This window comes from Mobula birostris, chromosome 1, assembly GCF_030028105.1.
Source record: "Mobula birostris isolate sMobBir1 chromosome 1, sMobBir1.hap1, whole genome shotgun sequence".
NCBI classification, from domain to species: Eukaryota; Metazoa; Chordata; class Chondrichthyes; order Myliobatiformes; family Myliobatidae; genus Mobula; species Mobula birostris.
In genome coordinates, this window is record NC_092370.1 from 6,238,305 (window position 1) to 6,252,256 (window position 13,952).

Here is a 13,952-nt window from a genome sequence, read left to right on the forward strand (position 1 = left end):
GTGTATATTAGCTATCTTATGTATATATATTTATTGTGTTCTTTATCTTATTGTGTTTTTGTGCTGCATCAGATCCAGAGGGACAATTATTTCGTTCTCCTTTACACTTCCGTTCTGGAAATGAGATTAAACAATCTCACATCCTTGACCTTGGGCAATCCAGTGGGAATCACAGCTCTCATTGGCGAGGGGGAGATATTAAACTGATTCTGGTACAGGGGAAGAACATTGAAATCCAACCCAAGTCTGAGTTCGCTGGAGGCTGGCAGCTAAAGAATATAGTCTGTCTTGGGGTTAGAGAAGTTTGTGTGTGTGTGTGTGTGTGTGTGTGTATGAGGAATGGGGCTTGCCTTGCTGTTGTAGATTTGTTACTTGTTGTGCTCGCTGTTGTTCTGCTGAACATGTGGGAATACCGTTGGTGCTGGAATATGTGGCGACCCTTGCGGGCAGCGCCCAGCACATCCTTGGGTGTGTTGGTGGTTGATGAAAACGACACGTTTCACTGTGTGTTTTGATCTACACATACATGATAAATAAACTTGAATCTTAAATCTTAAATCTTGAATCTTGATTCAAGCAATTTTGACTCAGACCAGTAGGTGGTGCTGTGCATCAGTTAGTTTCTTCCTGCTTAAGCAGCTTTCTATGAGTGTTAGTTAAAATTGTACAGAATCTTTTACATCTGTGCTTTGGTATTGAAACCCCCTTTTACTGGGCGTCCCTGGAAATGTGGCTTGTTGGCCCCTTGCTAACAGCCCCTAGATTCTGCGACGAGAACCCACCTTTCTCTGGCTTTGTACTCTAGGGAGTGTATGACTTTGGTCCCGCCAAATCGGTGGCATCGGGATGTCTCACCCACCCAGACCCGGTTTGCATGAATGCTGTGTGATTTACTGTCCTCCAATAGCCTGTCGGCATGGAATAACAGATCGCACACTGCATACAATTCTAAAGAAGCATATTTATGGACATTAACTTAACCAAAGAGTTAGTAAAGAAAAGAAAAAAAACAAATGGGCCCATTTAAATTAAACAGTCAAGTGTGCACAGGTTGGAGCACAAATCTTCCAAAAGCTATATTCACCAATCTTCAGCAGACCTCCACACCGGGCTCCACTGAATCATGTTTCCCCACTGGATCGAATCCTACCACTGGTTCTCTCTGGTGTCTCCTCTCTTCATCGCACACCGGAAAAAAAAGACACAGACCCACCTCTGGAGTCGGTCACAAGATCACTCCCTCCCCCAGCCTTCTCCAGAACCTTCTCCCTGTTCCACCCTCCTGATTGGGTGGCGCACCTAAGCATCCCTTATCTCCCACAGTAACCCAAACACTGCTCCTACAGAAGCACCATTAGGTGAAATACCCTACAGCATTAGCAGCAAAACCTTTACCAGGGTGTTACAGTATTTTTAAATAATTTATCATTTTAAATATTTAAGTTTAAATCAAAATGCAGCATTAAACATTACAAAATTTAGAAATTATTATTGTAGAATATAGTGCAACTCATGACATCATGCCAACTTTTGAACCTATTCTAAAGGTCAATGTGAAGCATTCTATTGCATTCGGTGCTCCTGGTGCGGTCTCCTCTACATCAGTGAGACCCGACGCAGATTGGGGGACCGCTTCATCGAGCACCTCCGCTCCATCCGCCAAAACAGACAGGATCTCCCGGTTGCCGTCCACTTCAACTCTGCTTCCCATTCCAATTCAGATATGTCCATACATGGCCTCCTCTACTGCCATGATGAGGCTAAACTCAGGTTGGAGGAGCAACACCTCATATACCATCTAGGTAGTCTCCAGCCCCTTGGTATGAACATAGAATTCTCCAACTTCCTGTAATTTCCTCCCCCTCCCTTCCCCTATCCCTATGTCACTCTGCCCCCTCTCCCAGCTGCCTACCACTTCCCTCATGGTTCCGCCTCCTTCTACTACCCATTGTGTTTTCCCCTATTCCTTCTTCACCTTTCCTGCCTATCACCTCCCTGCCTCCCCTTCCCCACCCCTTTGTCTTTCCCCTTACTGGTTTTTCACCTGGAACCTACCAGCCTTCTCCTTCCCACCCTCCCCCCACCTTCTTTATAGGGCCTCTGCCCCTTCCCTCTACAGTCCTGACGAAGGGTTCTGGCCCGAAACGTCGACCGATCTTTTCCACGGATGCTGCCCGACCTGCTGAGTTCCTCTGGCGTTTTGTGAGTGCACTTTGAAGCGAGGTGATTATTTCCTTCTTACTGCAGCAGCGGCCACAAACTCAAACACACTGGAAATAATATTCACTCCACCACAGACTATCCCAATGCCTAAAGGCCACAGTGACCTTGACAGACAGTGACCAAACTCCTCTCCTCTTCTGAGGCTACTCTTTTGACTGGAACAAGTCGAGAGATTTAGCAAGGAAGTCCCCTTTGAAGTCCAGTTCCTTTCCATGATTTTGTGCACCAAGGATGCACATGTATACTAACCACATACTAACATGAGAAAAATGATTCTTTTTATCTGGATTAAATTGAAATTCTCAGCCTGCAGTTTCATATTTAGAATTTTCATTTCGTCATATAGATCGGCTTGGTATGCCATATCTCCACGTGGAAGTTCAATCTTGTTTCCCAACCTCATGTTGATTTTTAACAAGAATTCAACCACAGTGTCAAAAAGATCAAAGAAACATTTTATGCCCCAGCCTTTTGACAGCCAATGCATTTCAGTGTAGTACAATTGACCACTCGTATAAGGTCTCATAATCCACAAAGGTGGTTCTTGGCCGCACATACGAAGCCGAGGTCGCTTTGAACATCTCGAGGAATCCTCAGGGTCGACAGTTCACTGATTTGCTCTTTTTCACCGTTTGGTTCCGGCCAGCGCTGTATTGTTGCACGACCTGTTTTCCGTAGATCTGCAGAGAAGGTTGAGAGGGTGTACTTGACTCACCAACTGTTAAATTGCATGAACTCGTTCCGTGCCACGAGTGAAGGGGAACTGTTGGGCACCCTGGTTGCTAATTTATTTATCCCCAATAATTTCAGTTTGGTTGGTAAGGTCAGACGAGATTGCCTACTAACGATCGGTCAGGTCTCGCGCCTCAAGTTAGGGTGCCACTTACTGCCCCCCCCCCAAGAAACTTGACACCCCCGAGGATTTCTGTTTCCTTAGGACATGTAACCGTCCCCTCGGCGAGCGGTACCACCCCTGTTGGGAATCACTGATTTTGAGATACAGGCTCTTCAAGCCCACCACCCGGCAACTCACCGATTTAACCCTAGCTTAGACACAGGACAATTTGCAATGACCGAATGACTGATTAACTCACCAACCGGTACATCTTTGGACTGTGGAAGGAATCCACAGCACCGCACCTGGAGAAAAACCTCAGTCACAACTTACTTACAGATGGCGCTGGAAATGAACTCTGAACTCCGATGCCCCGAGCTGTAATACCATCACGTTAACAACAATGCTGCCGTGGCACCAAAAGTTATATGTGTGGACTCTGTCAGCCTCACCTTTTACCCTCCTCAAGGTCCGTGATGTGGACAAAGAGTAGAAGAGCCAAGAGTGCCAAGGTGTGTCAATAGTGCAAAGGCAATTGCGATTTGGAGCCTCTGGGCATCACCCAACAACCAGTGCTCCATAAATAACTTTGGTGTTTTAAAAGTAGAAGTAAACCCTTGTTTGCAGCTTGGTAACATAGAATTTGACTTTTACAGTGCCGGTGACCCAGGGGTTCACTTCCTGCCACTGTCTGTAAGGAGTCTGGATGTTCTCCCTGTGATCACATAGGCTTCCTCCAGGCATTCCAGTTTCCTCTCACTGTCCAAAGACGTAGTGTCGGTTTAGGGTTAGTGAGTGTGGACAGGCATTAGAAGAATGGCGACATTTGTGTTGGTCGTTGACACTGTGTAATTCGATGCTTATTGGAACATAGAACATTGGACCACAGTCTGTGATGTGCCAGTCTTACAACCTACTCTGACCTGTCCCTCCCACATAGCCTCCAGTTTTCCATCATCACGTGCCTCTCTAAATGCCCCTAATGTATCTGCTATTTGCCTCCAACCTGATGGCATGAACATCAGGTTCTCAAATGCCCCCCCTTCACCATTCTCCATTCCCTCCCTCACCTTATCTCCCTACCTGCCTATCACCTCTCTCTGGTTCTCCTCCCTCTTTTCTTTCTTCCATGGCCTTTGTCCTCTCCTATTAGATCCTCCCTTCTCCAGCCTTGTATCGTTCACCAATCAACTTCCCAGCTCTTTACTTCATCCCCCACCCCCCCCCCCGGTTTTATCTATCACTTCCCCCCCCCCCCCCACTCTCTTACTCCGACTCCTCATCTATTTTTTCAGTCCTGATGAAGGGTCTCGGCCCGAAACGTCGACTGTTTACTCTTTTCCATAGATGCTGCCTGGCCTGCTGAATTCCTCCAGCAATTTGTGCACTCTGCTTTGATTTCCAGCATCAGTAGATTTTCTCTTGCCTGCTATATGCCCCTGATGTTTTGATGTACATGTGATGAATAAAGATAACTTTAATCTTTGGAAAAAGATTATGAGTCCTGCTTAAAAATTGCTGGTGAACGCAACAGGCCAGGCAGCATCTATAGGAAGAGGTACAGTCGACGTTTCAGATGCTGCCCGAAACGTCGACTGTACCTCTTCCTATAGATGCTGCCTGGCCTGCTGCGTTCACCAGCAACTTTGATGTGTGTTGCTTGAATTTCCAGCTTCTGCAGAATTCCCCGTGTTTATGAGTCTTGCTGCTTGATTTTTTTCTCATGGAGAAATGGTGGAAGATATTTAAATTAAATGTTTAATCATTTGGAATTAAACATGCCTTACTTTAACTTTTTTCTATAAGATGCAGGTATGACAGCCAACGTTCATTCATCAGCAGGACGATCAAAGTTGTGACCTAAAACTTAAGTGCAACTGGTGAAACGGCGAATGTTTAGGAGGTGTGAGGAGGAAACGTCAACTTCCTGGCATCTGAAGGAAGTCGTTGTTGTTGCCAGAACATGAGTAACAAATCAGTACGGTTGCTGCTGTGTCTGCGCCCGGACTGTGCCTGAGAGGCTCTCATGTGAAATCTAATGTGCGAAAGGTTTCTCCCCGACCCCTTTCCTCTCGGCCCAAAAAGTCATCTATTCATTCCTCTCTGTGGCGGCTGGCTGACTTGCTGAGCTCCTCCGTTATTTTGTGTGTGTTGTTATAAATATTATTTCTTTCAGTGTTAAACTCAGCTTTTTAATTACTGGGCCGAATCTCCCTTGCAGATCATTGAGCAAAACTGTGGAGTCTTGCGAGCGATCAGGAATGCCCACACCACGAGCAAAGCACAGAGTGGCATTAACCTTCAGTCCTCCGAAGGACAATGATTGATCGAGTAACTGGTAGGTCAATTCCCCGCTGGGCACAAGGTTGAGTTTTCGAGTCCTGGAGTTGCACAGATCTGGCTCTCTGATTGTGCTCGGCTGGGCTGCAGGAAGGCTTGCAGTGTCAACAACACTGGTTTCCAGTAAGAGGAGGGGGGGAGGTGGAAATTTTGTGTGAAATGATCACAGCTCTCATCACTCGTTCAAAGGTCGGGACCAAATCCATGGAAAAAAAAATGTGAAACCAGGGGCACCTGCGTCATCAGAACTCCATGACCATGCTTTAATATTTAAGCTCTTCGGTCCGTGCTTGGTCAGGGCCAACCACGGGTGTTGTGGCCTAGCTGTCTACGTGAAACACAAGCCCTGGCAGTACAGCATGAAAAGTAAGCTGTGGCCCAAGCACCAGGCTCCTCTGCTCCACACAGCTGATGAATCCAAAGGAACGGCAGAGACCGATACATTTTGTCACCAGCGGCATCGCAGGGGTTGCCAGTCAGCGATAAACTCAGCATAGGTCTGCCTTAGGGACTCCAGCTCCAGATTTTATCATGGGTTTACTCCCAAAGCCTCCCCCATGAGCGGAGGTTTGAGATCAGAGCTTCCCTTCTCCTAGATGAGCTGCCAACTACAGCTGATCAGCCCCATCGGCCCAGACCGGTAACCCACCTTTTCCCCTTCTCCCGTCAGTAGAAACTGTTTAGCACTATTTAAGTTATAAACGCGATCTAAAACCATGCAAAATTTTACAATGTTTGCAGAGTTGTCCCCGTTAAGTTTACTTTGCTGCTGTTGTTCTATTGCTCACATCACCTCAAGTCACCTTCTGCAACGGGCAGGGCAATCCATTTGCAAGATTCTACAGCACAAACAAGAGAAAATCTGCAGATGCTGGAAATCCAAGCAACACACACAAAATGCTGGAGGGTCTCGGCCTGAAACGTTGACTGTTTTACTCTTTTCCATAGATGCTGACTGGACTGCGGAGTTCCTCCAGCATTTTGTGTTTTACAAGTACCTACATATTGTACAAGGATCTTTCCAGTTCAGCTGAAAGTCACTTCAGTGCAGAACATGGAAGAAGCAGCAATCTGTTATCTTATTTTAAATGTATTGTTAAAATTACCCAGCAACTTCATTTTAATAAGGACAGTGAGACATAAGAGCAGAATTAGGCTATTTGGCCCATCAAGTCTGCTCCACCATTGCATCATGGCTGATTTATTATCCCACTCAATTCCATTCTCCTGTCTTCTCTCCATAATGCCCTTAACAATCAAGAATTTAGCAACCTCCGCTTTAAATATACTCAATGATTTGGCCTCCACAGCTTTCTTAGAAATGAATTCCACAGTTTCACCACTACCTGCCTAAAGAAATTCATCTCTGTCCTTGTATTAAGGCTGAATAATGATAATACTGATGATAATTGCTCCTTTGCGATTCATGTAACTTTAATTGCAACAGCTATAGATATTGTACAGCAGAAGGAAATCTACAGACAGTAAAAGAAAAAGACAAACAAGAGCCTCTGTCTCTGTGCCTGCTTTTTTGGCAAGGACTCTCCACCCCACACCGATGACCCCTTCTCCCACTTTCAACCCTCCTCCTCTTCCTGGACACCCCACTCTGACCTTCTGCCTGCTCTAGACCTTTTCATTGCCAGCTGCCGATGGGACATCAACCGTTTCGACTTTACCACTTCTTTCTCCAACTCCAGCCTCACTCCTTCCAAACACTCTCCGCATTAATCCTAGCCTCACCCTCAATAGGCGTTAGTCTATTTGTGAGTCAATCCGTTAGTCTCGTGAGACCATGGATTTGCGCCTTTGAAGGTTTCCAGGGCGCAGGCCTGGGCAAGGTTGTATGGAAGACCTGCAGTTGCCCATGCTGCAAGTCTCCCTTCTCTACGCCACCAACGCTGTCCAAGGGAAGGGCATACAGCTTGGCACCGGTGTCGTCACAGAGCAATGTGTGGTTAAGTGCCTTGCTCAAGGACACAACACACTGCCTCAGCTGAGGCTCGAACTAGCGACCTTCAGATCACTAGACCGACGCCTTAACCACCTGGCCATGCGCCAACACTCACAGATATGGGAGGTGCTGTAGTAGGCTGGTGGACTAACCTCTACCTTGCTGAGGCCCAGCGACAACTCTCAGATACCTCTTCTTACTTACCCCACCCCCCCACACAGGATCCCACTAAGGAGCACCAGGCCATTGTCAAACACGATCGCCAACCTTGTTAACTCTGGAGATCTCCCATTCTCTGTCACCAACCTCATAGTTTCCTCATCTTGCATTTCCCATTTTCACCTCTTACCCTACATCCACAAACCTGCCTGTCCAGGTAGACCCATTGTTCCTGCCCCACTGAACTCTGCATATCTCAACTCAGTTTCATCTCCCCGGTTCCGGCCCTTCCTACCTACATCCACGACACTTCACACACTCTTGATCTTTCAATAATTTCAAGTTTTCTAGTCCTGATCATCTTGTTTTCACTATGGATGTCCAGTCCCTATACACCTCCACCCCCAACAGGAAGATCTCAAAGCTCTCCATTCTTTCTGGACACCAGACCCAACCAGATCCCCACCACCACTCTCCTCCGTCTAGTGGAAATTGTCCTCACTCTCAATAATTTCTCCTTTGGCCGCTCCCACTTCTTTCAAACAGAAGGGGTAGCCGTGGGTACTCGCGTGGGTCCCAGCTATGCCTGCCTTTTTGTCGGCTACATGGAACAGTCTAGGTTCCAAACCTACACTGGCATCATCACCCCCCCACACCATTTTTCCTACATTACATCAACAACTTCATTGGCGCTGCTTCCTGCACCAATGATATGGAATTCATTGACTTCTTCAACTTTGTCTCCAACTTCCACCACCAAGCACATCTTTCTTTCCCCCCGCTTTCTGCTTTCGGCAGGGATCGCTCCCTACGTGACACCCCTGTCCATTCGTCCCTCCCCACTGATCTCCCTCCTGGCATTTATCCTTGCAAGCGGAACAAGTGCTACACCTGCCCCTACACCTCCTCTTCCAGTACCAGCCAGGACCCCAGTCCTTCAAGCTGAGGTGGCACTTCACCTGTGAGTCTGTTGGGGTCATATACTGTGTCCGGTGCTCCCGGTGTGGCCTCCTGTACATCGGTGATTGGGAGACCGCTTCGCCGATCACCTTGGCCAGAAATAAAGCGGGATCTCCCGATGGCCGCCCATTTTAATTCCACTTCCACTTCCCATTCCAACATGTCAGCCCATGGGCTCCTCCGCTATCTCAATGAGGCCACAGTCAGGTTGAAGGAGAAACACCTTATATTCTGTCTGGGTAGCTTCTAACCTTGATGACATGAACATCGGTCTCCTCGAACTTCCGGTGATAGCCTCCTGCCCACCGTTCTCCATTCCCATTTTCCTCTCTCACCTTATCTCCTTGCCTGCCCATTACCTCCCTCTTCCATCCTCTCCTATCATGACATCGTACTAATAGCCGACTCATTAACAAAACTTCAAGAACTACTCACTATAGTGGCAGCAGAAAGTAATCGCAGAGGCCTCTCAATCAACACCAAGAAGACAGAAAGCATGGTCATCTCCAGAAAGACAAACATCCCACAATTGTGTGATCAAGATCAGAAATACAAACATCAAACAAGTCAACAAATACAAATATCTTGGCAGCCTAATAACAAGTGATGGCAGGTGCGACACAGATATCAAATACAGAATAGCAATGGCGAAAGAAGCTTTCCAAAAAATGAAGACCATATTAACAGACAGAAAGATGAGCACGTACACTAAAAACAGAATACTGCAGTGCTACACTTATTCTATCCTGACTTATGGAAGTGAATGCTGGACCATTTCCCCAGCAATGGAAAAGAGACTAGAAGCATCTGAATTATGGTTCTACAGGAGAATGTTAAAAATATCATGGACCACACACACATCAAATGAGGAAGTTCTGAGAAGAGCCCAAGCAGTTCGAATTACAAGCAATTCAACAATAAGAGAAAAACAACTCAGATTCCTCGGACACATCATGCGGAAAGATGAGCTAGAAAAACTCATTCTCTGGAAAGATCGAGGGGAGCAAACCTAGAGGAAGACCTCGGCTTATGTACATCAAAAGCATAGCCAGGTGGCGACACATTGAGGAAATGGAAGTCATCCAAAGAACAAGGGATAGATCTGTATGGAAAACCATGGTCACCAAAGTCCACATCGGATATGGTACCTGGACAGACAGACAACCTTGTATTTCTTCCTCCCCTCCCCCACCTTCTTACTCTGACCTTATCTCTTTTTTCCCTCCAGTCCTGATGAAGGGTCTTGGCCCAAAATGTTGAATGTACTCTTTTCCTGGCCTGCTGAGTTCCTCCAACATTTTGTGTGTGTTGCAAAAGAAAAAGACATTCAGGTTTTTTTTCTTTTGCAATACATGAACTTATTCACTTCACACGTCAGTCCACATTCCATAACCTAAGAGATACAGTGCATATCTGGGCCACAAAGAAGTACGGACAATACAACAAGATGTTCATTTGAATAACTTAGTATATTTTACATCCTTAGTTCTATTGCAAAGTAGTACTACTTATTTACAAGCGTTTGTATACTTGATGATCTGAAGGCCTGTGCATAGCACAGTACGCACCCCTCAGTCCACAATGCTGTGCCAACTTTTTAACCTACTCTAAGATCAGTCTACCCCATCATTCCTACATAGCCCTCTATTTTTCTATCATCCATGTACCTATCTAAAGGTTTCTTAAATGCCCCTAACATTTCTGCCTCTACCGCCAACCCAGGCAGGGTAGTCCATGTACTCACTACTCTGTATAAAAAACAAACTTACTTCATAGGGAAAATTTTCAACTTGAAAACCAAACACTACACTCAGTTGAACCTCCTGTACCTAATAAGGTGGCCACTGAGTGTATGTTCGTGGTCTTCTGCTGCTGTAGCCCATCCACTTTGAGATTCGATGTGTTGTGCATTCAGAGTTACTCGTTGTAATGCATGATTATCAGTTACTGTCACCTTGAACCAGTCTGGACATTCTCCTCTGGCCTCTCTCATTAACAAGCCATTTTCACCCACAGAACTGCTGCTCACTGGATGCTTTTTGTTTTTCGCACCATTCTCTATAAACTCCACCCCTGAGGTTCTCCATCTGGGGTCCACGGACCTCTCGGTTAATGGTAGGAGCATGAGGAAGGTTGGAAACCCCTGCTCTGGAGACCGTTACGCATGAAAATCCCAGAGCAGCTGTTTCTGAGATACTCAAACCTCCCTGACTGGCACCATCAATTATTCCATGGTCAAAGACACTTAGATCACATTTCCTCCCCACTCTGCTGTTTGGTCTGAACAACAACTGAACCTCTTGACCATGTCTGCATGTTTTTATGCATTGAGTGCAGAACATGATTGGCCAATTACTTTAACGAAATGTACAGGTGTACCTAATAATGTGGCCACAGAATGTATATTTATAAAGGTGAAATCCTCTGTGTGTCCTTATCTAATCTCTTAACTTTAGTGGAAGAATTGTGACCCTGAAAAGCCAATTGAGCCATAGCAGATATAACACTTCTATTTCTGCACTGCAGAATGAAAACCCAATTTATTTACTAGACTTCTAGTTCTAGTCTCATCCAATCTCAGAGGAAAAAGCCTGCTTGCATGTACCCTATCTATACCCCTCATAATTTAGTATACCTCTATCAAATCTCCTCTCAATCATGTTCAATTTTTTTTTGCCAATCATCAATCAACCTCTCAGCTCAATAATGGTGAGGTTGTTTAGGATACAGAAAACAGCATGCTTTATACTTGATTTGTCAAACTGGACTATACAAGATGTTTAATTTTAAAATTTACAAGCATCAGTAATTATTTGCCCGCTGTTTAAAACCAAGGCAAGGATTTAATCTCAATAGACTGAATTTAGATGCAACTTTTCTTGTTTGTCTCTCTTTCCTTTCTTGTTCCATACTAATTCTGGTAACTGAGTAGTCTACTTAGATTAGACTGGACATTGTTCCAGGTCTGACTCATTTAATTAGGACCAACCCATAAACTGTACCCCCCACCCCAAAAAAACTGTTCTTTAGAAAATTAACATTTAAAAGACACCAAACTGCTTGCATCTTAACCCAGAGCTTGTTTGTACATAGATAACAGTTGCAGTAAAACATGAAGGACAATAGATGCCTTCATTAAGAACAACTTCTCTATGGCCTTCATTAGTCAGTGGATTGAGTTCAAGAGCTGTGAGGTAACATCACGGCTCTATAAAACCCTGGTTAGGCCACACTTGGAATATTGCATTCACTTCTAGCCGCCTCACTATAGGAACGATATAGAAGGTCAGAGGGTACACCAGTATGCTGTCTGGATTGGAGAGCACATCTTTTGAGGAATGGTTGAGTGAGCTAAGGCTTTTCTCTTTGGAGTGGAGGAGGATGAGGGGTGATTTGATAGAGGTGTACAAGATGATGAGGCATAGATTGAGTGAAGTGAGAGATTTGTTCCAAGGCAGAAATGGCTAATAATAGGGGCATAGTGTGGGCACGTGGCCAAGTGGTTAAGGCATTGGACTAGCGACCTGAAGGTTGTGAGTCGAGCCCCAGCCGAGGCAACATGTGTTGACGCACTTAACCACACATTGCTCTGCGACGACACTGGTGCCAAGTTGTATGGGTCCTAATGCCCTTCCCTTGGACAACATCGGTGTCGTGGAGAGGGGAGACTTGCAGCATGGGCAACTGCTGGTCTTCCATACAACTTTGCCCAGGCCTGCTCCCTGGAGAGCGAAGACTTTCCAGGCGCAGATCCATGGTCTTGCAAGACTAACAGATGCCTTTAAATTAAGGGGCATAATTTTAGGTTATTGGGAAGATGTCAGAGGTAGGTTCTTTGCACAGAGTGGTGGGTGTATAGAACGCCCTTTCGGGGTGGCGGTAGAGTCAGATACATTAGGGGCATTTAAGAAACTCATAGATGGTAACATGAACGATAAAAAAGAGGGCCATGTAGGAGGGAAGGATTAAATTGATCTTAAAGTAGGTGAAAAAGGGTCAGCAGAACATTGTTGGGCCGAAGGTCCTGTACTGTGCTGTATTGTTTGATATTCCAACAACCTCTTCATTCCTTCCAAAAACAGCTACGATACTAATTTTGGCTCTTATACCCCTTTTGATCTCTCAGGTCACACACCTCATTTCAGTTGAGTGAGTCTCTACATTATGTAAAGAAAATTGTAAGGAGAAGCTTCTTTATTTTGCATTTAGTACATTTTACAGCAGGTAAATCATCTTCCCCCACCCCCCCCCCAAATCAAAGCACAAATGTTGCCATTTATTATATTTTCAGAACGTAAGTAAATTATAAATACAAGTCTACACCACAGTAATAGTGAAGGATATATAGTTTTACATATCACACCTCTGATACACGAGACTGAATTATAGAACAATGCATTGAATAATCTTGGAATTTTGTTCAATGTAAGTTTATAAATCGCTGCAGACTAGTCCTAATATTAGGCAAAGACAGACACCGCAATAGTACAACACAAACAGCACTCAAATAACTAAATATCGAGAGAGAAGGAGATAAAGGCACATGCGTGTTATTTTAAAAGCTTTAAAGAAGCTGCTTTTAAAATATTCTGGTTTTGAATTAATAAATACAAAAACAAACAGTATCAAAAATATACACCTGTAAATAAAAGATGTATTGCAAGACAAATAAAGAGCTTTTAGATTTCACTTTCAAATGTCTGTAGGAATGTCTTTAAAGAGAGGATTTCGGGGTAGGCTCTGCTGGTCTTGCGGTACAAGTCTAAACCCGTCAGGTGCTCAATGTCACGCACACGTGCCGTGTGCAACTTCATCAGGTCCTCAATCCACTTTGGATCCTCATCGTTACTCTGAAATTTTGAGAAAAAGATACAGCGGATTCCAGTTAATTGGGCCAATGCTTTGTCACTTCAAGACATTAAACTAATTCAAAGGAAGACATGGAGACTGAAATGTGAGTCTAACCTTGAGTTTACTTCAAGCATGGTGTGCATGCATCACATGGTAGTGTGATGATGTGTACAATTCTCATATTTAGATATGTAACCCATAATGAATTATTTAACCAAACAAGAATGCTTAATCAAACAACATACGTACAAGATTATTCAAATATTACTGAAATATTAAATACACAACAATCAGTTAATAGGGACAGCTGTTTACTTGGGACATCTCTTAAAGAACAAAAACGAATCGAGAAAACAGCTGGGATTCCCTTTGTTAATTTGGGACACAGTGCTGCTTAATTGGGACAGAGGACTGCTGCTGGACAGGTTTTAACTAGCTTCAGCTGCATGGACTTGTGTGGGCACCGGACACTACACCATGCTGAGAGCGAACAGTTTTTAACTAGTGTCTGTGTTCAAAAAACAGTGATTTTCATCACCGACAGTTGGCAAGAAATAAGCAGTAAGACAATTCAGAACTTTTACAGACGGTAGTTTCAAGCATTCAGGCTTGGAGAGGACAGCAACGGCC

The 13,952-nt window shown here is 44.8% G+C and overlaps 1 protein-coding gene across 4 annotated transcripts in view; it reads right to left on the reverse strand.

Moving 5' to 3' along the window:
* Positions 1–12,674: 12,674 nt before the first annotated feature.
* Positions 12,675–13,952, reverse strand: part of enpp2 (ectonucleotide pyrophosphatase/phosphodiesterase 2) — a 166,614-nt gene continuing 165,336 nt past the window's right edge. For all 4 annotated transcript variants that reach the window (XM_072251946.1, XM_072251952.1, XM_072251951.1 and 1 more), the window contains one exon: positions 12,675–13,321. In XM_072251946.1, coding sequence (XP_072108047.1) covers positions 13,151–13,321 — 171 coding nt within the window. In that variant the 3' untranslated portion in view covers positions 12,675–13,150. The remainder of the gene's footprint in view (positions 13,322–13,952) is intronic.